The 24,303-nt window shown below is 39.5% G+C and overlaps 1 protein-coding gene across 1 annotated transcript in view; it reads right to left on the bottom strand.

The window, feature by feature from the left end:
• ZFHX4 (zinc finger homeobox 4) overlaps positions 1 to 24,303 on the bottom strand; it is a 181,247-nt gene that overhangs the window by 4,990 nt on the left and 151,954 nt on the right. Inside the window, exons 6-10 of the mRNA XM_029223159.1 lie at positions 19,647 to 19,763; positions 13,335 to 13,468; positions 12,914 to 13,114; positions 12,042 to 12,159; positions 6,127 to 11,517 (exon numbers count right to left, since the gene is read on the bottom strand). Coding sequence (XP_029078992.1) covers positions 6,127 to 11,517; positions 12,042 to 12,159; positions 12,914 to 13,114; positions 13,335 to 13,468; positions 19,647 to 19,763 — 5,961 coding nt within the window. The remainder of the gene's footprint in view (positions 1 to 6,126; positions 11,518 to 12,041; positions 12,160 to 12,913; positions 13,115 to 13,334; positions 13,469 to 19,646; positions 19,764 to 24,303) is intronic.

Here is a 24,303-nt window from a genome sequence, read left to right on the forward strand (position 1 = left end):
TAGAGGAAGGAAACTAAATGCTCAGTAGGCAGACACAAGTCGGATACAGTACGACTCGTATTGAAATGGAAGAGATCTTTGCCGGATTTCAAGTACTCAATCTAATGCAGTGGCTGGTAAGAACCTATTACAAAGCCATTTGTAGGCATTGTATAGTTGGGGGAGAAACTAAAAGACAGCTCAGGATAGAAAAGGGAATTGTAAAAGTCTGTGCTTTCCCTGAGTCTGTTTTTTAGAGGCAAATAGAGTTGATTGAAAGAGGAACAGACTGGAAACCTAATTGGGTGGTGGTTCGTTCCTGAACGAGGGAAGGCTTGCTACCAAAAAATCGGGGCAAGGATCATGATGGAGGCCTGATGGGTTGATGGGAGAATTAACTAGGAGAAGGTAAATGAAGATTCAGTTATTAGCGCATAGCTGTGGAGACAACCATCTTTTAAATATTGGCTGAAGTCTTACTTCTATGCTAAATGCAACATTTGGGTGTGAAAAGAAACAAATGAAAAACAAGTGACACAAAAACACATTTCTTTAGCTAGAAAAAGAACTTTCTTAATTTGTCTTTATCCAGCTGAGAAACCTTGTCTTAGGCTTAGCACTCAAGATACTCTCAAGTGCTCAACATCACTCTCAACTTGACCCCAATCATTATCATATTACCGTCAATTAGCCTAGCTTATTAGTGGCTGCTCTTCTTTTTAACCTTACCACACCCAAGTCTTCTCTGATCTGCTTTGAAATAATTTCTGTAGTTGTATTAGTAATAATCTCTAAGGAATATCCATCATGTTCGAGAATAGTCTCCCAATATCCTCAATAGTAAGTAGGGACAGATGCTAAAAATTCCATGTTTTTAAGAAAATTGAGTCCTAGAGCTGTGAAGTGACTTGATAGACAGAAATATACAACTCGATGGTAGATATGGAGGTGGGGCAACTAAATTTTATAGCTGCCACTCAAATTCATCTTCCTGTCTAACTGAATCAGTTTCAAATGTTAAACAGTTGGAATATTAAAAATGAAAAAAACAATCCTTGAAAATAATAACATTGTATTTCCAGGAGAAACTGGTAACAAGTATCTACATTTTACAGAAGAATGGATGACACATTCAAAATAAATTTAAAAGAAAATGGCTTAAGATTGGCAGGGGTATGGTAGGAATGAATTGGTAAATTCCTGGATCTTTAATCCAATTTAGAATGATAGGGCTTCCCTGGTGGCGCAGTGGTTGAGAGTCTGCCTGCCGATGCAGGGGATGCGGGTTCGAGCCCTGGTCCGGGAGGATCCCACGTGCCGCGGAGCGGCTGGGCCCGTGAGCCATGGCCGCTGAGTCTGCGCGTCCGGAGCCTGTGCTCCGCAACGGGAGAGGCCACAGCAGTGAGAGGCCCGCGTACCGCAAAAAAATAAAAAGTAAATAAAAAATTAGAATGATAGACTTCTCGGATTCCATGGGACTTAGACACAGCCCAAAACTGTGAAGCAATAGAGTTGCTTTTGGGGGCCCAAACCAACAACTCCCTTGCCTTTATTCCTACACTATGACGCCTGGTATCTTGATCTGCTTTCCACTTGCCTCTCTATACAATTTTATTTGCAAGAAAAAAAACAGAGATATAAATACACTTATTTTTGAAAATGATCAATATATACTAGATTCGATAACTTGAGGTTTCTTCTGCTATGATATTCTGATTTCATGATATTCTATGCTACTTTCCACTTAACAGAGGATAATGTATTAAGTCAGAAGAATTAATACCTAATTAAAGAATTTCAGGCATGAGTGATTCTGGCAGAAGAAGTTTTACTAAGGACAGAAGGTCCTTCCTTGCGTTGTCAGGATGACATTATGTTGGTAGCCAGCTTCTTCTGCCGACTCATAAAGCCTACCTTATTTCTGGGTCTAGTACATCTAGACTTAGTACTCAATAATTGCACCCCTTTCCACCTAAGCGCTTTCCCCCCTAAATCTAAAGAAATTGCTGGCTCACCTATCTCTCTGACGTGAGAATTTAAGGCAAGAGAAATTTTAAGGAACTAAGACAAAAAAATAGCAGTGGTAGTTAGAAAGCAAGTAGATCAGTAGCTGTTGACTCAGGCTTTCCCATCAGATGAGGTCTACAAATTCCTATCTAGAGGTCATATAATGAAGTAATGAAAATTTTTAGAAGACTGCCATAGGAATCCTAACTACTATAGTTAAAGACTACCAGAGGTTTTTAAGAATGCAACATCTTGAGGAATAAGCTGACTTAAATAATCAGCTGTTAAGTAAAAGTTTTAGGAAAAAAGATACAGATTAAGGATAATGAATAATGTACATTGGGTCTACTAATAAAAGACATAAACTTGTAGAAGTTTGCAGTCAAAAGTTCAGTAGTCAACTGATATATGAAAACCACATATAGAAGAGAAAAACCGAACAGTAATCAGGATGCAAAATAAGTGGTGGTAACTACAAAGTTACATTCTTTCCTGTTCCCTAACTCCTGCTCCAATTCTCTGAAATTTCACAGAGAGATGAAAGCTTTTACCATCATTTTATTTGGTTTTGTTTTCCTGAAACAGCTGCCTATTCCCCAAAGTAATTCTTTTCAGAAGAAAATGCCTGTCTCACCATGAACGTAGAGGTAGTGTCTTTTCCCCAAGTTGCTTTGATCTAGGTGTCCCAGAGGAAAAATTTACTATTGAGGTGGAAAACAAAACTAATTAAGTACATGGGCCAAAGACAACTGTGCTAAAATTATTAAAGACCTACTCTTATCTAGATTTACCCCAAAAGTGCTAGCAAATTACACTGAAGTATGAGAAAAATGCAAAAGCCATGTTCTAAAGTTCCAATTAAAGGAATTGGGTTAGGCAGTACTTCCAAAGACTAATGGAACATATAAAAATCAGACACTGCTTAAAACAATAAAGTAAATACATTAAAAATAGAAAATCAAGTTATTTTCCTAACCAAAAGAAGCTAACATCCTAAAGGATAAAGTGTAAATTTAAAGGTTTCTTTCTCCAGGTGTACAGGCATGTGATTTTTCTATTGTCACTTTCCCCTTTTTGCATATGATCATGATAGAAAAAGACAATTGTGGAAAAAATTTTTAGTATAAAATAATTTATCTTATCAAACATGAATGATAGTAAGTAGTGATACTGAACACAGGGCTGAGTCATTGTTCAGAAAGCAGGCACACATGATGGATATTGCTCTCCAAAGGGTTTTCTTTGTGATCTTGAAAGACTAAATAATTTGAAGATTTCTTGGAAGTATGGTAAGGAGGTTTTATGAGAATTAAAGCTGCTAAAACAGAACAGGAATTCCACCAAAAAAAAGGAATAAAATGGGTATTTAAATCAGGAAATTTAGAGGTTGATAAATGCTAAAACTGAACATGTACACTGCAGTTAAGTCAATTTTGGGGTGTAGCCTTCGGAATCACACTTATTGCTTACTTTACAGCATATCTCACTCAATGGAGTCCCTTTTTAGTGATTTTCTTAGGAACAAAACCTTGAAATCTACCTTCAGAGGGATGGGGGTGTCTTTAAAATGAAGCCTTTTCCATAACTAAATCCCATTAAAATGGGACCAAGGTGAACACATCATATGGTCAAAGTTTATTCATATAGATAACAAACTGTTACAAGAGCCCAGGGCATGGGAGAGATACAGAAATATTTTACTTATGAAGCAATTTTCTTCTTTTATTTCACCTAGCTGGTCTGTCTATTTCTTCCATAGAGCAATGGAGATATTTGTTTGATGAAAAATAATACAGTAGAAAGATGCTGATAGAAAGATGGAGAGCCACAGCTCTACTCCATGAGATGATTAAAATATTCAGCTTTACCCACCACAGATCAATTAACCTAAAAAAGATGTGAGCTGGAAGTGTGGGAATTCAGGCTCTCAGATGGGATCCTGCTGATAACTCTGCTGTGCTAATGTTTAAACTCCTTCACAAACAAAGAACTAATTCAAGAGAAATTGCAAATTCCAGTAGGTATGTTCCTGGACCTTTTCTCTTTATAACACTCTCCGGTCTGTTTTGGTCCATGATTTAAGGAAGCAGCAGATACGTGGTGCCCTCAGTACCTGATGCATTTAAAAATAGTGCTCTCTGAGAAGGGCCTGCCTCTAACATCTTCCCACAATTCTGAGAGTTATAAAAAGGGCCTATATTTCAGGGGGAAGATGTAAATTATATTTATGGTGTGTAGAATGAGGAGAAAGGTTAGGAAATATTTCATAAATATCTTCTCTCTCCTCCCTCCTGGCTTTCTCTTGTACAGGCCCTCAGGGTACCAGTTTTAGAGTGACAAACCAGAAGGGTAGTCAGGGAAGGACCTGTTGTCCAAGCAAAGGCCTTCCGATCCAGTGGAGAGAAAAACAAGATGTTCTGACCATCACTTAGTGGGGTGACTACATAGGATCATCAATCAAAGCTGACTTGTACATTAAAGGCACAGATACTTCAAGTGTTCTTAGCCAGTTGTAAATATCAAATTTTATTCTATTTTACATAATTATAAAATTTATATATAAGTGCTCATGGAATTTTTCCACATTAGACATTATGTGGAAAAGCTCTATTTTATGTAACTGATCACAGGAGTCTTTCTACATAAGACATTTTTCTAGATGCCACTTAATACTTACAATGATATATAAAGTGAGACTAGAAGACTAATACATTCATAGGCGGGCAGGGGAAGGTAGCTGGTGTGATAGTTAAAGGAAAAGACCTCGCAGAAATTTTCTTGGTAAAACTGTTTATATGTGCAGATTCATTCTGCTTCTCTCTAATGCCAATAAGTCATTCTGGACAGGGAACCAATCAGATGAGCTATCAGTAGCCAAAGGGTCATTTGATATCATTGTTTTCATGTCTCCCAAAATAAAAGTTAAAATGGGAATGTCTTCCAGAGTCACATTAAAATGTAAATCGCCATAAGAGAAGGATGAAATTGAAAAGTTTGAAATTTATGTAAACGTCCAATTTGGAAAATGAAAAAAAGCTTTCCTTTTGTGTTTTTGGAAACTTTCTAGATAAATGTAATTAGTTCATTCTAGATGTCTCTTTGGAATGTCATAATTTCCTTGTAAAAAATTTTTAAAAACTGTACTGTTAATTTGGAAAATAAAACTTACTTTAAAGAAGAAACTAGAATCATTTTTTTTTTCCATTTTGGATAATATACAACTTGTGTTATATGTGTAGCTACATGGATGCCTAGCACACTATCTTCAATTTTTTTCAGCCTAAGATAATTGGATACCTATACTTACTCACAGAACCTAAACTGTACAAATTGCATTTCTCTTGATAAACACAGAATTGGATTCTTCATCGGGGATTGCCTCAAACAGTTTTACCATTTTGGTCTGTCTTTATTATAAATCTAGGCTAGGGGTGGTGGTGGAAAGGCATGGAGTAATATAAGTGTATTTTTAAGGTTCTAAATTTACATAAATAACAAGTAACAAAATGAATGCTACGAAAAGCAAAATCATATAGCAATACTAAATTACAAATGATCACAGAAGTCATATTTTTAGTAGTTAAACTTTACATATATATGCTTTATTACCTCCTAGGTGTAATGCAGGGGAATTCCTGTGGCTAGAGGGCCCTTAGCTTTTGAACTTCCTGGCATTTAAGGGGGAAAAGAAACCCCAAAAGTACAAAATCAAAGGAAAAAAAAAATCAGTGTCTCTTGGAAATTACATAAATTAGGAAACCAATGGATATATTACTTAATGCTTCACTTTCTTAATATGTATACCAAATTTTGTGCCACGTGCCTGTGCTGAAATGCCGTTTGAAATCAGTTTTGAAATGAGTATATTAAAGGAATGTTTCTAAAATATAAAGATATAATGATATAAATAATATATTTCTGAGACTCTGATCTACCTTGTCTTTCTTTTCCTGCATACGTGCAGGTTGGCTTATTTCTATAAGTTATTAACTATAGCCACTAAAATATATATTTCAAATAACATAATGGTTTAACTTACTGAAATTAAAAGAGATCCAACATACCCTGTTCTTGGTTGCATGTCATTGGCTGCCTAATATTATTTAATTAAATAGACAGACTCTCCTTGAAATGACTTACTGTTTGAATTTTGTGGAAATCCAGGCAAGGAGGATGGACCGTTCATTCCAGGGAGGAGGACTGGGGGGAGGCCGGGGAGTCCTGGATAGGCTGCTGGCAGACTGATGCCATGAAGGGAGCTGCTGTCCATCATGCCTGGCTGCTGTACCGCTAAGCCCAGCACATCCGAAGCTTTCTTTATACGGTCAAGTTCCTGCTGTGCCATCAGCTGTCGAACGGTCGTCGGAGCCAAGTAATCTTTCTCCCGATCAAGCTGACTCCCAACGGTCTCCCTCACTTTTGAAATGTGCTGTTTGGAGAAAATATGATCTCTGATGGACAAGCGGGCGGAGTACTTCACCCCACAGAGGGTACACTCTGGTTTGGTGCCTTCCGTGCCACTTTGATTGATCATGAAAGGCTTCCCTATGTTAATTTTAAATTTCTTTTCCTTTGCCCTTGCATTCTGGAACCACACCTGGACCACGCGTTTGGGCAGGCCAATCTCATTCCCTAGCATTTCACATTCTTGCATGGTTGGAGTTCGGTAGTCACTAAAGCAAGCCTTGAGAACCTTGAGTTGAAGATTGCTCATCTGGGTTCTGAAACGCTTGTGACCTGGTCGATCGTTACTTTTGGATTTGAAAGGATTGCTGGATCCAAATGGATTTGGTGAACTCGGGTCAGCTATGCTGGACGTTTCACTGCGGTCAGCATTGTCATCGGGGTCATCCGTGATATAAAAACTTTGGTCATGGTCACCATCTTTATCGTTGAAAGGTATCGAGGGACTCGTGAGAGAAAAGAGAAATTTTTCATCGCAGACCTCCGTGGTGGGTGTGGTTGCTGTTTTTGGCAAAGTGTCGAGAGTTTTCGTCTCTTTAGGAGATAGAGCTGGCTTCACATCTCCAGAACTTCCCGTGGTGCTTTCCATTTCCGCGTTTCCCTCATCTCCGGTGGTGGCGTCACTGATCGCCGTATTAATTGACGAAGTCTCATCAAAGTCAGTTTTATTTTGATCATAGCCAGCCTCAGCAGGAGGGGCGTTTAAATTCTCTGCATCCTCAGAACATTCTGCTTTAAAAGAAGAAGGGCTTAAAAGGTTCTTCGGCGACAGCTCTGCTGTTTTGCTAACAGGTGTTGACACTGTAGAAGCCAATTCATTCTCACTTGAGAGATCAATTTTAGTTAATGGCAGAGATGGATAATCAAAATAAATGTATTTCTGCGGGCTTTCTCCCCCATCTTCTGTTGATATTAAAGGGCTTGGTGGCAAGCTGTAACCTGCCTGCTTTCCTTCATTCCAGTGCCGGGAGCGAATGTGGCTTTCTAAGGCTGATTTCGCCTTAAACAGGGCTCGGCAAAAGGGACACCGTTTATGAGACTGGGCTGGACCCACTGCCCGGAACTGGCCCTTCCTTTCTCGCGCTCGTGTGTTCTGGAACCAGACTTGCACGACTCTTTTCTTGAGCCCCACTTCACGTGCAATATGATCAAGCATTTTCCGGGTAGGATTGGAATCCAATAAGTATTTTTCATAGAGAATTTCCAGTTGTTCAGGGGTGATGGTGGTTCTCAAGCGTTTATCACGGTGTTGGTCTTCACCGCTATTGCCGCCTTCCTTTTCACTGCAGTTATTGTCTTCTTTATCATCCAGTTTCCTTTTAAGGGAAGCAGCAGCTGTGGCCTGGGCTGCCGGGTGGGAGGGAGTGGTCTGAGGGGGCATCTGTGTGAGAGAACCACTCAGCAGCTGTCCAGTCATCAGTGGATTGTTGGGGTCGAATATCATGTAGGGCATGTCCATGGGCCGTTCCAAGAACGGGGAGTGCAGGAATTGGTTCTGAGCAGCCAGGAAGTGCATGTGCTGATGTTCCTGCCAGAGTTCCAGAGTCGGGAAGGCAACTGTGCACTGATCACATTGGTACTGTAGTAACTGTGGAGGTAGACTGTTCTGGAGAGAAGTCATGGAAATCTGCAGCGGACTGGAAGGGACCGGGGTTTGAGAGGCCGAGGGAGGTCTTCCCATAAGCTGGGGTTGTTTTGGTGTCTGCGGCGGAGCGGCCGAGGCCGGCGGCGGGTCTGAGGAAGTGGATGCTGAGAGCAGCGCTGGTTTGGCGCCTTGAGAAGGGGGCAAGGGGTCACTCTGCTTTGGCTTTTCTGTGGGATATTCGGGTTTTGGAGACGTCTTCTCCGGTTCCGGTTTGGGTGACGGGATCAGCGGGGTGCTAGTCCCAGAGCCAGAACTTACCGCCGGGGCAGGAGCGTTTTTGGGTGCCTCCGTTTGGCCAGACGCTGTGCAATGCTTATACACCACCTGATCCGTGGCGTCCATGGAGTCTTCGGTTTGGCTTTCATCTTGGGCATCATCATCTTCGTCCTTGTAACACTGCTTTTTCTGATGCGTAATCAAGTCAAAGATCCTGGGGAAAACCACATTGCACTTTTTACACTGGTACTGCATGCTGCTCGTTCGAATATACCGCTCATTAGTAAGTTCTCTTTTTTCATTGTCTTTAGCTTCTGCTTGATTCTCGTAACTCTTCCGTGCCTTCTGACGAGCATTCTGGAACCATACAACAATAACCCGGGTAGGCAGATTGAGAACGGTAGAAAGTTGTTCTATTTCGTCATCTTTTGGGTAAGCGTTTGTGTCAAAAAAGTCTTGAAGAACCCTAAGCTGGTAGTCCGTAAACCTGGTTCTCGACGACCTTTTACTGAAGGATGCATCAGATTTGTAGTGTTCTAAAGAGGAGGGCTGGGGGTCGATTCTGATATCTTCCAAAACTGTTATGGGAGGGTTACTGAAGTTGTAGGGCGAATCCTTATTCCTCTGCCGCTCCTTAAAAAGCGTATTTCGAAACCAGTGCTTGATAACCTTTTGAGAGAGGCCAGACTTCTCCGCCATTTCTTGGATCTGTTCTTCACTCGGAGAATTATTGATGTCAAAATAAGCCCTCAGGATTTTCAGCTGGTCGTCTGTAATTCTTGTCCGTGGGCGTTTGAACTGAGAATGCCTTAGGAAGTTGGGATCTAATCCAAGCTGCTGCTGGCAGAGCTGAGTGAGATCGGCCGAGAGAGTGTCCATCTGGGGCAGCTGCAGGGCGAGCTGGGGAGGAAGCGCAGGATGCTGCACGGGCTGCATCATGATGGAAGGAAAGAGTGGAAGGTCCAGGGACACGGGCAGCTGGACCTGCGGGGGAGCAGATGGGGGAGGGGGAGGTGGGGGCGGGGGGGGAGGTGGGGGCGGTGGGGGCGGGGGGGGAGTGGGCGGTGGGGCTTGGAGCGGAGCGGAGACCCCGCCTGGCAGTTTCACAGGCCCCAGGGAAGGAGCCTGCGGAGCGGCTGGAGGCAGCGGTGGAGGGGGGGGGGGGGGCGGGGGTGTTTCTGGGGAAGATGGCGAAATGGGATAAAGCTTATCGTAGGCCTCCCTGTACTGACGAGCAAATTTTTCTAGCACTCCATATGGAAAAAACTGGCCGTGTACGTGTTCTTGGTGGCTCTTTAGAATAAGGACATTGGAGAACAACTTCCCACACGTTCCACATTCCAGCTTCTCGGTACTCTCCCCTTCCCCACTCTTGCCCTTCTTCTGTACCTTCTGCCTGTTCTCATTATACTGAATGACCAGCTCAAAACCGAAGTTTTCCAGTAACGCTTTGGCTGCATTTCCTCGGGCCCCTGAAGCAATTCGGGGCGGCGGGATGGACGGTTCCAAGGATTTTTGCTTCTTTCCATCTTTGCCTTCTTTGAGCCCTTCACCTTCACTAATGAGCTCTTGCTTTGGCTTGTCTTGCTTTTCAGCAACCTCTTCCGCCTCCTTGTAAGAGGGCATGTCCTTCATGATGGGGCAGTCGGCACTGGCCGCGGCGGTTTGCTCTTGTTTCAATAATTTGCCGGCCTGCTGCTGCTGCGGTGGTGGTGGTGGCGGCGGCGGCTTTTGAGACTGAAGCTGGGGCTGTATGGCTTGGTACTGCTGTGCTTGTTGCTGAAGTATCTGGAGTTGAGTTTGGCCAACGTGATGTTGGGTTTGAATCTGCTGCTTCAAGTCTTCAAGCAAGGACCCGGCCATTCCGGTCATGCCATGCATCCCGAAGGCAGCAGAGCCCGGCAAGCCCAAATCTGGCCCCAAGCTGAACTCCGTCCCGGGGATGTAGAATGGAAAGAGAAACTGAGGCTGCTGAAACTGCAGCAGCGCTTCCGGAGTCATAGGAAAATGAGGCAGAAAGGCGGGGTTGAGAAACTGAGGCTGAAAGAACGCAGCTTGCTGTTGCAACTCGTGCTGCAGCTGCAGCTGAAGCTGTGCTGGTGACTGCGGCGGGTGATGCGTAGGTTGAGCAGAGATTAATTCCGGAGTTTGCTTTTTATTTAATTCTTTGGCATCTAAGTGGGCATCTTTGCTGCTTACTGCTGCTAAACTCATGGAATCTAGCATCCCTTGGCTGGGACTATTAACGTTGGCTCCGACGCCGTGCATACCGGCCACGTGACTGCTGGGCTCCAGCTTTGCAGCCCTTGCCTTTGTCTGGTGGAGCACGGATCTCATGTGGATTTCCAAGGTCGAACTTTGGCTGTATGCAACGTTGCAGATGCTGCACTTGTAGGGTTTGTTATCTGTGCTGCTGTTGGTTTCTTGAGGAACAGGGCTGGAAGCTTCTTGCAAAACCTTTTTCAACTTATGCAGGTGAGACACTGAATTATAATGGACCAAGAGAATGTTCTTTTGGGTGAACGACTCTTTACACACTGTACATTTATATGGGCGAGATGGATCGAGGAATTTTTCCATCGTGAAATTTGGCCCTTTTCTAAAAGGTAAGGTCCGCTTTGGTTCAGAGCCCATGTCATCCGGAATAGAGCTACTGTCACTTCCTGCTGGACTTGCCTTCCCCTCATGGTCTGCCTCGTACTCCCTCTCCATTTCCTGCTCTAGGGCCTGGTCGTCCTGGGCCATAGTTTCACTCTCTGCCCACAGTTCACCATTCACGGGCAAGGAGGCATACAGCTGTTGAAGTTCAGCTTCACTCAGTTCGGGGTGGCCTGCTTCCAAGTGTTTTTTTAAAGCCTGGAATGTACGGAAACTACGCTGGCACAGGTTACACATCGTAGCGGCCCGAATCGCATGATACTGGGAATGTATCTGAAGCTTCTGCATAGTCTTAAAAGCCAAGCTACAATGGTTACAGCGATACTTGTAAACATGGCGGTCCGAAACAGAGAGTGGTTGCCGTTTCTGCTGTTCGCTTAATTGATCCTGCAGTGTGTCGGAGATTTTCATATCCTTACTGCTGTTTTTATTCCATTCCGGCACTTCTGTGGGTTCTTTAGTTGGTTTCTGCCCCTCACTCTTTATTTCCACACCAGCCTTTGAATCGTCAAGACCTGCCATGCTTTTGTCATCCATCGGACTTTCACCTGTGTCAATAAAGCATAAACATCGCTTATAGGAAGGAAGTCTACAGTTCAAACGCCAATGAATATTGTTAAGTAGGAGCTTCTAAAGGTTTCTGCTTAATTGAGTTGCTGAAGAAATATTTATTTGAGCAACTACTATATGGCAAGCACTGTACTGGGCCCAGGGGCTATAAAGGTGAATCAGAAATCACCCCTGACCTCAAGGAATTTCAGCATAACGAAGAACAAAGGTAATTATAGTATGCTACCAGCAGCGTGATAGCAAGGGCCATAAATGGCATGTTCAGTAATTAGAACACACAAAATATTCCTGGTCATTGATACTTAGGTCCCCCAAGGGCAGTTTACAGATAACTAGATATTAAATATGCCTTAGAAACTAGGGCTTTTGGAAGTGCCATACTTTTTTCCCCCTGTGATTTAAAGAAAAAAAAAATTCTTTGATAGTAATAATGCTGGACCAGCATCACAGATGCAAGGCCCTGAGTGTGTCTTGTGCAGATCTTGGTCCGAGGCTGGCATACCTGAATATTTCCCGGCCCCCTCGGCTGTGATGGCTGCAGGTGTGTCCCGCTCTGACTTCTCAGAGGTGGCTGCTGGCAGTAGCAAGCTGTTGGGCATCATCACATCAGGGACAGGCACCTGTGAAAACCAAAGGGGTTCATGGCAAAGGTACCCCAGAAATCACAGACTCCGTCACATCTGCCCTTGGTTAGTAGCATATCCCAGTTACATCTTTCCAACCAAAGCAGGGACATTCTGTGACTCTTACAGGCCAATGCTCTTCCTTCAAATTTTGGATCAATGCTATTGTGATGCAGTGTTCTTCTTTTTTTTTATTAAAAAATATGGTTTATAACTAATAAGGATCTACTGTATAGCACAGGGAACTCTACTCAATACTCTGTAATGGCCTATATGGGAAAAGAATCTAAAAAAGAGTGGATATGTATATCCATAAGTGTATATGTATAACTGATTCACTTTGCTGTACACCTGAAACTAACACAACATTGTAAATCAACTATACTCCAACAAAAATTGAAAACATTTAAGAAATATGGTTTGAAAGTTTTTGTAACCAAGAAATGATAGCCAAGAAAATATGAAACTCAAGGTACCCACATGAATCATTTGATTAACATTACAGGCATGAGAAGAAGTCAGCAAAATCTGTGTTATTGAATAAGCTATGCCTTGTATCATATTTGGGGTTTATTCCAAAGCACAAGAGACAACAAATGGGCCTTTACTTGTGATTCCTACCACACAATCAGTAAGAGCTTGATGCTCTTACACAGAAGAAATAAATTTCTATCAAACAATAATTACAGATTTTGTGTTGATACCTTTACAGAGATTATGTCACATATGCATCAACATTTGGTATCCTTACTGTCATAAGCAGCTTCTCCACACAATCCGGAGACACACTGTGCAAATGCGTCAGATGCAGCTGGAGGTGCATTTTGTTGCTGAGGACGTCCTGGCAGAGGGGACAGCAGATGACCGGCTGCACTGAGTGCTGTGACAGAACGTGCATCTGGATACGACTTTGGTCCCTACTATTGTAGTTACAATAAGGACACTGATAGAACTGGAAAATATTGAATAAACATGGTCACTATTAGTTAATGGATTTTGATGACTTCAGAGCATTAGAAGTCACACCATGAGTTAATTACCTTGCCAATCAGTGTCTACGTACATTTCAACAGCATGGAATGGTTTGGAGGCTCTAAAATTATCAAGGGCAATAATAATAATAATAATAAAAACATGTTTACACAGTACAGGGAAAAAGAAAACACATTTACCTGCTCGTGACAGAATTTATTGTCCTCTGTAGGTTTTGATCTTTTTGTTGCCACATCCTCTTCTTTTGCCAGCACGAGTGGCTGGGTTCCCCCTGCCACGCTGACTTTTAGCTCCTTTTCTGGTGTGATTATTCCTGATTCCCAAAAAAGAATAGGACACCTCAATTTTAAAAGACTAACAATGTCGATATCAGAAAAATTATGTTTTCCAAATATCTCTGGCTCTAAATCCACTGAATTACCAAAGAACCAGAAAAGCACTTTTATATGATGCTAATCCCAAAAGACAAAAATCACACTTCTTTTTGTCCCCTAACCAAGTGGACTTTATATATTTTAAAATGTGCTCCTGTCTTATATTTTGATAACCGTAGGTGACCTTGAAAGATTCATCAATAACACGTGCTCTCTGGTGTCTCAGTACGGCTTTATCACATTAAAGCAAATCTACTCCCATTCGCAAATGCTAACTTAGAAAATAATTATTTTTGCTAATGTTTAATTACCTATCTCTTCTCTAAAACTCCGGGACACTGAAAACATTTCAAAATTCTGAGAAGAGCTGACTAGTTATAATTCACAAATGAAAACAGTGTTTTTACGTGGTGAATGTAGGATTTTAAAATTATACAGTACATATCCACTGCTGTTTTTTGTGATTTATTCTTTGCTTTAGATGTTTCAGCAGTTGGCTGTGCACATAACACTGTAGTCCAGATCAAGAAGACAATTGTTTTATGAGGTTAATCTGAATATTCGGTGATAAAAGATAGTTTAAAATTTTGCCTAGATGAGCAACATAATGTATAGAAGCCTCACACACATCAAAGGAGAGAGTGTGATTCTAATTTCCCAATCTAACAGAAAATTCTTTCCAGCATCAATTTTCCCGATAATCTCCTCTGCGAGGCTGGATATTACAGTGACATTGGGTAGGCATGTCACATACATCTCACGACAAACACAAAACCTCATTTACCAGCCATTCCAATCTCATCATAGCGCGGCATCATCTGACCTTTTTTCTGCTGTTTATTATGAGTATTTCTAATTTTAACTTTCAATTTTCACCATCTTCCAGTCAATTTGCAACTAAATTATTTCCAGGGTGAGGACACTATCACTGGACAACTGGGTGCAAATACATCTTGAAATGCAATGAAGCTAAACCATTGATTGCTATCAGACCCCGCGTAAATATAGAGTCTAGGCGTAATCTGATTGTATGCTGTGCATGAAGATTTATCTTGATTTTTTTTCAATCCACATACGGTTCATATAAATGAACAAATTATACCTTATTGCAAAATAACCCAGTTTTAATTTAAAAATAAGGTCAAGGATGTTATGGAAACAAAGTAAAAATGAACCAAAAAATACATTATTTTCCTCTCCTGGATGGAGATGCATGTTTTGTACCATATAAATAATTTTAGGAATCCCAAACTCTGAAAAAAATTTAAAAGTAAATCTGACTCTGAGGAGAGCAAAATTAAACTAGAATTTAAATGACATAATGACAATAATTTATTCCCTTGGGGTTTGCGGTAGGTACAGAATTAGTGTTACATTTCCAAACCAATTGCACTGCTACTGATTTCTAGATTTACAAACACTAGATTTTATTTGAATTGGTACATTTGTCCTATATATACAGATACCTTAGAGAAATTTAGATTCTTTCTAGACATTTGAAAAAACAATTTATCGAATTTGGATGAACTTAAACCTGAGATAGACTAAATAATTTTATTACATTTATTAAACAATATCCAAGTATTTGATATCCAAAGATATGTCAAAAACAAGAATGTTTATTTCGTAATTAATTCTGGTATCAAAAAGATGTCTTTCATCTAAAGCAAAATTCTCAAAGCAGAATATATTTTGTGCTATCATTTTTAAAGTGTTAAAAATAAACACTTAAGAAAACAATATGATATATAAAGTTTGCAAATAAAATTTACTGATTCAGGTGTCAGATCAAGTTGTAGAAAATGCTTGTCATTTAAGTCAGCAAATGTCTATCAGCTGCTTTTTTCCTGTGAGACTGGAAGATTTTTCTTCGAAAGTTTCCCAATAGTGAGTAAGAATATGCTTCCTTAAGAAAATAATACTATGTCATATTCCCCTATCATTCTTTTGTGTACATGAGAGAATCAGACATGACCAGATAATAAATTGGTCCAGTTCCCTATGGTATCAAAGACTGTCACACACAAGGTAAATGAGAATTTCCACAACTCTTGTTGCTTGCAGGCCTTAGGAACATCAAAAACAGAATAAACCTTCCAGAAACTTCTGAATCTATTCAATGTATAAGTATGGCCTTATTTTTATAAGCATATATCTTCTAATAGTAGTACTATAAAGGTCAAAAGAACATTGATTTCAAGGTTTGAAACATTTTACTAAGACTTTACACTGGTGTACATATTTGATATAATTAATCCATATTATTTTTATGTACATTAATATCATCAAGAATATAATTGCTTTTGAATTTAGGGACATTCATGCTGCATCAAGAGTTAAATTTTAGGGTCACTATTTCATAGCCATCGAAATAAGTGTTGGATATAGTATTCCATCCAATATATGGGTCAGCTTCGAGATTTTTTTGTTAATTAACTTAGTTAATGAAACCATGATCTTAATGTAAGCTAGGAACTTCCTAAAGACCATCTTATTTTAAATTGAGAAGAAGTTATAAATAAAGTCTAGACCCCCTAACTCTAGCTAGGCACCCCAGAAATGTGTGTCACTGATAAGAAGCAGCAGCAACAGCAGAGAATGCTAAGATGCAATAACATATGACAAAAACAGACTCTTGAAGATAAAACAGGTCACCAGGGTTACTTGCAAAAATGAGGGACATTATATTTTATGCATGCATGCCTCTTCTACTCAAAGGGGTACCATCTCAGGTATTATGGCCTCCCTGGTAAATTATAGGAAATCAACTCTGGGGTCTTTCTCTGAATTGTTTTATCTTAGAAATATCTTATATTAAGTAAAGGCCAATTAATTTTAGGAAGGTTTTAAGTTTTCTGATTATTCATAGTTTATGTTTACAACTTTACTTGAAATAAACACTGTTTGTTACCTTAGACACAATTTTGAAATGAGATCATAATTCATTTTGTGTTATTAAGGCCATCACACTATCCTCAAAAAAAATGTAATTTTAATGCATTTTTAACTAAAACATGAAGCTTAATTACAAATAAGGACTGCAAAATAAATGAGCCAATGATTATCTGTCAGTTATGGGATTATTTAACTTGCATGAGATTACTAATATAAAAATGACATAATTCATTTCAATTCAGATGCTGCCTACTTAATAAATTTTCAGTCCCTAAAATACAGAAGGTTGTAAAATGGTTTATATTCATAACAAGTGAGGAAAATCCAATAACACATGTGTACTCAAAGCAAATCTTGAAAAAAATAACAAAATGCTGAGTTATTATTTATGAATCAATGTATTTGGTAAAGTTTGAATACTATAAAACTTGGATATAACAGAAGATGGTATTCAACTCCAAATAAGCCTAAATTATAATTACCGGTACAGTATTTTTTCTAATGAGACTAGAATGAAAGGATAATTTTAATTACAATAATGAAGGTTAATTTCCATCTTTCCTCATGTTTACTCCCTTATTAAAAAGTGGTCCCCTTAGCCGTGGCAGAGACATATTACATTTTCAATGCAAATATATTAATCTGGATAAACTCTATATTAATTCTTGTAGTGCACAGAGCTATAATTTGGATTATAATTAATCTAAAGTGGCACTAGATTTAAATGACAATATAAATGAGGCATTAGGAGGCTTTTCTATTATGAATGAATATTCAACAAATATAACTTGCATATTGCCAAGTCTCATTTTGAAAGCTCTAGTCCTAGAGATTAATGTCAGCAACACGGTACAACAGCTTATACAAACATCATATTCCTAACATGTGTTAATTCCTTCCTGTCTAAAAAATTCTGTGTTAAAGTGGGGTCACACTGTTTTCCCATCTAACACATTAAGATAGTGATTAACTTATAAATTTGCCAGTACTTTTGACATTTATCACTGACATCAGGAAGAAAACCAGTATATACATAAGTGCTCATTCAGTCATTAGAAATACTTACAAGGAAAAAAATCCACATAATAATTTTTTCACCTAATCAGATTCAATGTAGAAAGCAGAAAACTTTGTTAAAAGTTCATGTTAGTTGTCAATAATAGCTGTCTTGGTGTCTGAGAGGTTTCAAGGCTAAATATTAGCATCTCAGTAATTGCTCTGAGTTGGTATGAAAGCCCATTTTTATCCCTACAGCTGTAGTTGGGGAGGCGTTTCTGCAGGGATAAAAATGTGTTTTAGAAAACTATCATTATCCAATGGTCTGTATCCTCTCATATGCCGAGTCCTGTCTAGATGGTACAATTAGATGCCCAAGAAAAGACAATAACTCATCAGGCCGTTAAGGAGTGATTGAGCCCATTATTTATGTAGAGCAGTAAACCGGGCTGGTGGAGATAGAGCCCTTGCATCTGTGGTATGTTCCAAGTAAGACTCTTGCCTCATTGGTGAGACTGGAGCCATTTTCAAGAGATTCCCACAACTCATCCTTTACAAGGTATTAGTTACTTAAAGCCAAGCACAATGTCACATTCCTATGTATTACGTGAACGCTCAACGAACACCAATGTCCTGTGTGTTTTACACATTCTTCTGAAGAATGGAGTTGGGTGGGTGTATGGTCTGCAATCTCTTTTGGCACCACTGTGAGAAAATCACCACTGAAGGCAGCAGAATCCTGCCCTCCCTGAAGCAGTCCATCAGCTAGCCTTGATGAGGTCCATCCTAGACCTAAACTGACTTCCTTGCTATTGCCAATTCTTTTCAAATGAAGCTTAGATGGCACTACCCTTGACCTTAACTGATCACAAGGTACTTCAAATTCCTTGTCAGTGACCTCAGGAACTGTATTAATATACAGCTAGGGCATCTTTTTTTTTTTTTTTTACATTGCTTTAGGCTCAAAACCAACCTTAGATCTTCTTTATTTAAATCAAATTAGAATCATATGTTAGCCACTATATCCTAGACGCAAATTTAAATGGCAATCTTCTCACTGGACTCCAGAAACAAATTCAGCATTGAAGGGTGTGGGGTGGGTATCAGAGAGGCCCTTCAAATAATTTTTGAAGGGAATGGAAAACTTAGATATGCAAAGACTGAATCACAAATATGGGATAATTCAGGTTTAAATAAACTTGCAAGTGAAAATGATATTTTCTGCCCAACCCAATGTCTTCACAGTGAAAACAAGCTTCTTTAGATGTGGCTGTCATTGGAATTCAAGGAAAAGATAGATGACTACCTGAAACTAATAGGCTTGAACCCGTTTCAGCACTTCTTCTGCTTCAATGAGTCCAACATAATAAAACTAGGTATAGCGTGCAGCAAAAGTAGCCAATGTAATATTCATTGGGACCATAGATTTCCATCTCATACATACAAAGCATGGATGAAGTCATATATTTGCCAAATCAAACACAGAAAAAGCCTTAGGTATCCACACCAGATGCTGGCCTAGGGTTTGTTTGTGCACAAGTAAATGTCATGACACGAAGGTTTGTTTTCAAAGACAGTAGCTTTCATTACTGGGATTTGTCTATTCTAGAAGATCAAAATTACCCAGCACCTAATCCCTTCTCAATGATATTTCCTCTTCTTAGGCTGAATCATCTGTAAACTTTTTCACTGGATTTTGTTTGAAATGCCTCAAATAGATGCCCTTAAAAAGGGCAAATTCCTGAGTGTAAGTTGTAAAAAAGCAAGGAAAAATAACATTTATTTTTAAGGTTATGTGGTTTGGGGAGGGGGGGAGCACATGTGATTGAATGAAAAAGTTCAAGTGATATCTAATCCTGTGCTTATGAAAAATTAATATGCCATCAGAGGAATCACAAGTATAGCTAAGATTAATGAAAGGCGCTTAAAAAATTACAAGCACACAAACTGATTTGATTAAAAAATAATCTCGCTGGTCGTCCTGCAATATTCTTCAACTTATCCACATCTATTCTGTCAGATGGTTATGATTAAAAATAGGTCAATGGGAGGCTACTGATAGAAATCACATGCAAAATGCACATGCAATGAATAGTAGTGGGAATGTTCAGACAGTTTAAAATGAATAAAAGCTTTTAATAAGCTTTGGGGGGGAGCAGTGAAGGAAGAGCAGATTGCAGGGAATGGAGGTGGGGGAAGGAAAGGTGAAAGATTCTAGCATCTTACCAGAGTCTTTATTAGAGTTTTTGCTTTCATTATTGTCTCTTTCACTTGTGTCTTTCTCATCATCCTCAACCCCGGCTGTAGGTTTAATAGCTCCTTCCGTCTCCTCACTTTGTTCTTCTGTTAAGAAAGACAGACCAGTCAGTTGGATGGAAAACCCTAGAAAAACACACATGAAAATAAACTATGTGACCATTTAAGAACTTTGTTATTTATGAATCATTTGCAGACATTCATTCTCAAAAAAGAGCATGAATTTATTAAAAGTCACTATTAGAACCTGCTGGCTATACCAATGCAGGTTTTGTTTTGTTATTTTTTAATCTCAAGCAACTTCTTTTATATCCACTGAGAAAATGTGCCTATATTAAATTAAAAAGAAATCTTTTCAAAGAAGTACAGTTTAAGATAGAAAAGATTGAAAAATGGATGTAAGGCAATTTTGTAATTTCAATAGTAGAACCTCCTAAGCTACATGAACCCACTGCTGCATGGACTTGGATAAATGGCAGAATGAACCAAATTCTCAGAAAAATTTCTGAGTTCAATAATGTGATAATGATGGGTTAAATGTAAGACAGGTGTTACTCCTGCTTTTCAGCCCTTAGACCCCAGAGGAATTCTTTGGAATTTGTCAGAGTAAGATCTCAAAACTTCAGTTACACTGGGATTTTATTTTATTTTTTCTATAGGGGGAGCTATACAGGGCGTAGGACAGAAGAAGGTATACTTCTATGACAGCCACATCACCCCACACCTCATTCACGGGTTTCACACCAGCTAGATTACATGGAAATCCTCATAGTAACTCAACCCTATTTAATTATTCTGTAAATCTTAGCTATGCCGCTGCTGGTGGATTAATCTGTTTATGCAGTTAGCCTCTATGCTGGGTCTGTGTAGCACTAATCCGTGAAAGGCCCACTGTTCTCTTTCATCCTGCGATCATTTGTCTCTCACTGTGCTGATGTCGCATTTTAATGAATTTTTAGCAATCTGAGTAATGCCAGATAACCAGACTCACAGCTCCCCACAGCATGGCATGCTGTTCTCATTGCAGCACAAAAAATAAAAATCATATTTCCCTGTTCAGGTAGGAATTACATAAATTAGGAGAAGAAGGTAAAATGGGATTAGAAGCACCAGGCTACTCAATTTCATAAAATCTTTAATGACCATATAAATTAACCCTGGAAAGGCAAAAGGTCATCGACACCCATTTGCATACACTCTTCTATTTGCTTTTGATAAGCAGAGCTTTTATGCAGAGAACATGATACAATTAACCCTTCAAGAACCGTACAAAACGCAGCTCCGGACATTTTAAGTGTCAAGCATTAACTGAAAATTACACACTGCATAAAATTTTCATTGCAAATGCTATAGTGATTGAAAGGGGAAATCATGGCCCTCTCCACACCCCATGTTTTTTTAATAACGTTCTGACAGCAGAATGAAATATCCACTGTCATATGTAGCAGCTGAGCACCAAAAAAAAAAAAAGAAAAAATTGCTATTTAGTGCCTCACTTGCCAGCCATGCTCTACAACTATGAGAGCAGAAAACAACAGAGGGGGGCCAGTTCTGGGCTCAATGAGGGAAACTCCAAAAAAAAACTAAGGGGAAAAACAAGGACGCTTAATACATTTGAAACCAGAGTTTGTTTCGACTGTTAAGTCCTCAAAGGCACCATACAAATCTCTTGATTCCATATTTGCACTTTGCCACTGCACAAAAGCAGAGGGGAGGTCCTTGGGGAGGGGTGGGTCATCGGAGGGTTTGGGGGCAGCTTCCCTTTCAATACATGTGGAAATTGTACTTGAAGAAGAAAGAATCAACCCTCCTCCTGGCTGTAGCCTGCTTTCACCTGTCGGTGATAATCACTGATCAAACCCAGGCTCCCTCCTCCCAGCAGGGGCCCAGGCTGGGTGGGGACAGCGGCCTGGCTCAGTTTGGGAGTCTGGGAGGCTGAGATCATGACTAGATTAGGCTGTGTCCCCGCCAAGTCCACACACGTGACGTGACATCCAGAGTCAGGCCCGCGACCTACGGACGGCCCGTGGCAGAAGGGATGCGAGAGTTCTTGGAGCAGATTTACTGGACCTCTCCCCCAGGGCTGGAAAATGAAGCATCAGAGTGCTACTGAATGTCCTTATCTGGAGGGGACAGAAAATTGTAAGGGCTATCGCCAACTCATGTTCATAAAACATTATGCGTCAGGAGAAGAAAACGAAGATTATGAAGGTACGAAAAGAAAAACTACAGTATCATCTGCGTCTCATCAGACAGTTTCTGCAGGATCCTCTTCTTCATGTTTCTGGTATGTGTCTTAAGTGTGAGAGAAATTCCCAGACAAGTTCTTCTATACATCACTGTGGTGTCTGACCTCAGCCTGACCCTGGCAACAGTTTGAGAAATCTGAATGTGAACAAAGACTCTGTGTCAGCAGCAGGGAGAGATTGTGGGATAGACTCTCCCCATCAACTTAATCGCAAACAGCAGTTCTGAAGCCATAACTTTGCACGGCTCCTCCAAGCCACAGCTCATAACCTCCAGAGGTGGATTTGCTGGCACTCCCTCTGCTTCTGTGACTGCCCACACTTTTCTTGTTCTTCCTTTGAAGTAGGCAGTCAATTAGCTCTAATGCTCCAGCAATTCAGACCTGTTTTGTGGTTTTGAAGGCGAAAGCTGTTTATTACAGGTAGGCTCTTTGGAGCCATAGAACTTGGCGAATTTTTAATCACGTAAAAAAGAATCAAAGGGTAACTCATGTACACCATAAAGTTTCCTACAAGTCAGAAATAAAAAGTCACTTTCATTCTTAAAGAGAGTTTTTGAAATAAATTTGACATTCATTTTATAAATAGGCTTCAGAGTCAAGAGTATTCACATGGAGAAACCACTTTTTCTAGAAAACCTTGTAGGTTGGATTTGGGGTTAAGGGCAAGAGTTGGCTACATTCTATTGAATAATTTTCAAGTACCACATTTCATCAACTGTAAAATGCCATAAAATGTAAGATGCTTATGAAAAAAGGAAGACAATTTTATGAAAGAAGGAAAACAGCATATGACATTAAATGTATTAAAGGGATGTCTTAGAACTGAGGGAAATTACATAAAATTCCAAAACAAGGATACTAAATTACATAAAATTCCCAAATAAAGATGCTAAAGCAGTTTTCATTTTCATCAATAAATTTCTTCAACATGTTACATGTTAATAATAATAATTATTAACATGTTAATAATAATGAAAGTATTATAGCATTTCATAATATTGTATTCACACTGTATATATTTCAATTATTCTTTTGCTTCATGGAAAATAAAAACTATACTACTCCCATGTTAAACTTTATGATATGAATGTAGTTACGCTTAAATGCACATTAGGGTACGGTAGAGCTTCCCAATTTTCAGATAAATGATAAAACATTTTTATTTTAAAACATTTCAAAATAATAGGAAGAAGACAAAATAATACTATAGTCATATATACCATAAAAGTACAGTACAGTTAACTTACCCTAGCATTTTTACCATACTAAAATGATGATCTTATAAGTTACACATACACATAAACTGTACTTAAAAGAAAAGTTTTTGAATGAGTAGCTTATTTTCCTTGGAATAATAAAAAATGATTGGAAAATCACTATCAATTTATTCTACAAAATTATATAATTTCGAAGCAAATCGGCTTCAGTGACATGCCTCTGATCTGAACACCAGTTTTGCTTGGTTCCCATTGCTTTATTATACTTGGGTTTGGAAACCCTCTGAGTCTTCTAAGGAAAACACCACATGCTTTTTAAGCCCATGTAAAGAGGAAGCAGAGGTTAGTGACTCAAACATCTGTAGTTTTTTTTATGGAGCATCTATTCTAGATTCTTGGCTTACAAGAATTCCTTCCTGGGCCCCTTCATTGTCTCCCTGTCCAGTCCCCACTTCCTCCAAATTTATCCTTTATATAATCTACTTAAATTTGACTTCTCTACTTAAAATCTTTCAGTGACTGCCATCACATAAAGAAAAAGCTCAATCTTCTGTACAGGGCAAGAATAGCCGGTCCTTGTCTACCAATCTGGTCTCATCTTTCTTCACTTCCTACCTAGCACTTAACTCTCAAGTACAGTGTTCTCAAATTTTACGGCACCAGAACCACCTGGAAGACTTGTTAAACCACAGATTGCTGGGCTCTATCCCTAGAACTTCTGACTTGGTAGGTTTAGAGTAAGGCCTGAGAATTTACATCTCTAAGTTCCCAGGTGATGCTAAAGCTTTTGGTCCAAGGGCCACATTTTGTGCACCACTGTTTAGACACACGCAATAGTCGTTAATGCCCTCTTCCTTCCTATAAGACACACCAGTCTGTTTCTTTCTCTTATCTAGAACAACTTTTCTCCACTGTATAATTCCCATCTTTCCTTTAAGCCTAGCTTGGGAAATATCAGTTTCATCATACGTAAAGCTGGAGTTAATAATACCCACCTCATGGATTTGTTATAATGTATAAAAATCAGTCAGCACAGAGCAAAACACAAAATAAGTATTAAAAAAATGCTAACTGTATCACTATTAATTGCTTATTTCTCAAAAAAATCTTCCCTGAATATTGAACTAGGAGTAATGTTTCTGGATAAATTTCTTTTTCTTTT

Source organism: Monodon monoceros, unplaced genomic scaffold (assembly GCF_005190385.1).
Source record: "Monodon monoceros isolate NGI ecotype Baffin Bay Population unplaced genomic scaffold, NGI_Narwhal_1 Super_Scaffold_14, whole genome shotgun sequence".
NCBI classification, from domain to species: domain Eukaryota; kingdom Metazoa; phylum Chordata; class Mammalia; order Artiodactyla; family Monodontidae; genus Monodon; species Monodon monoceros.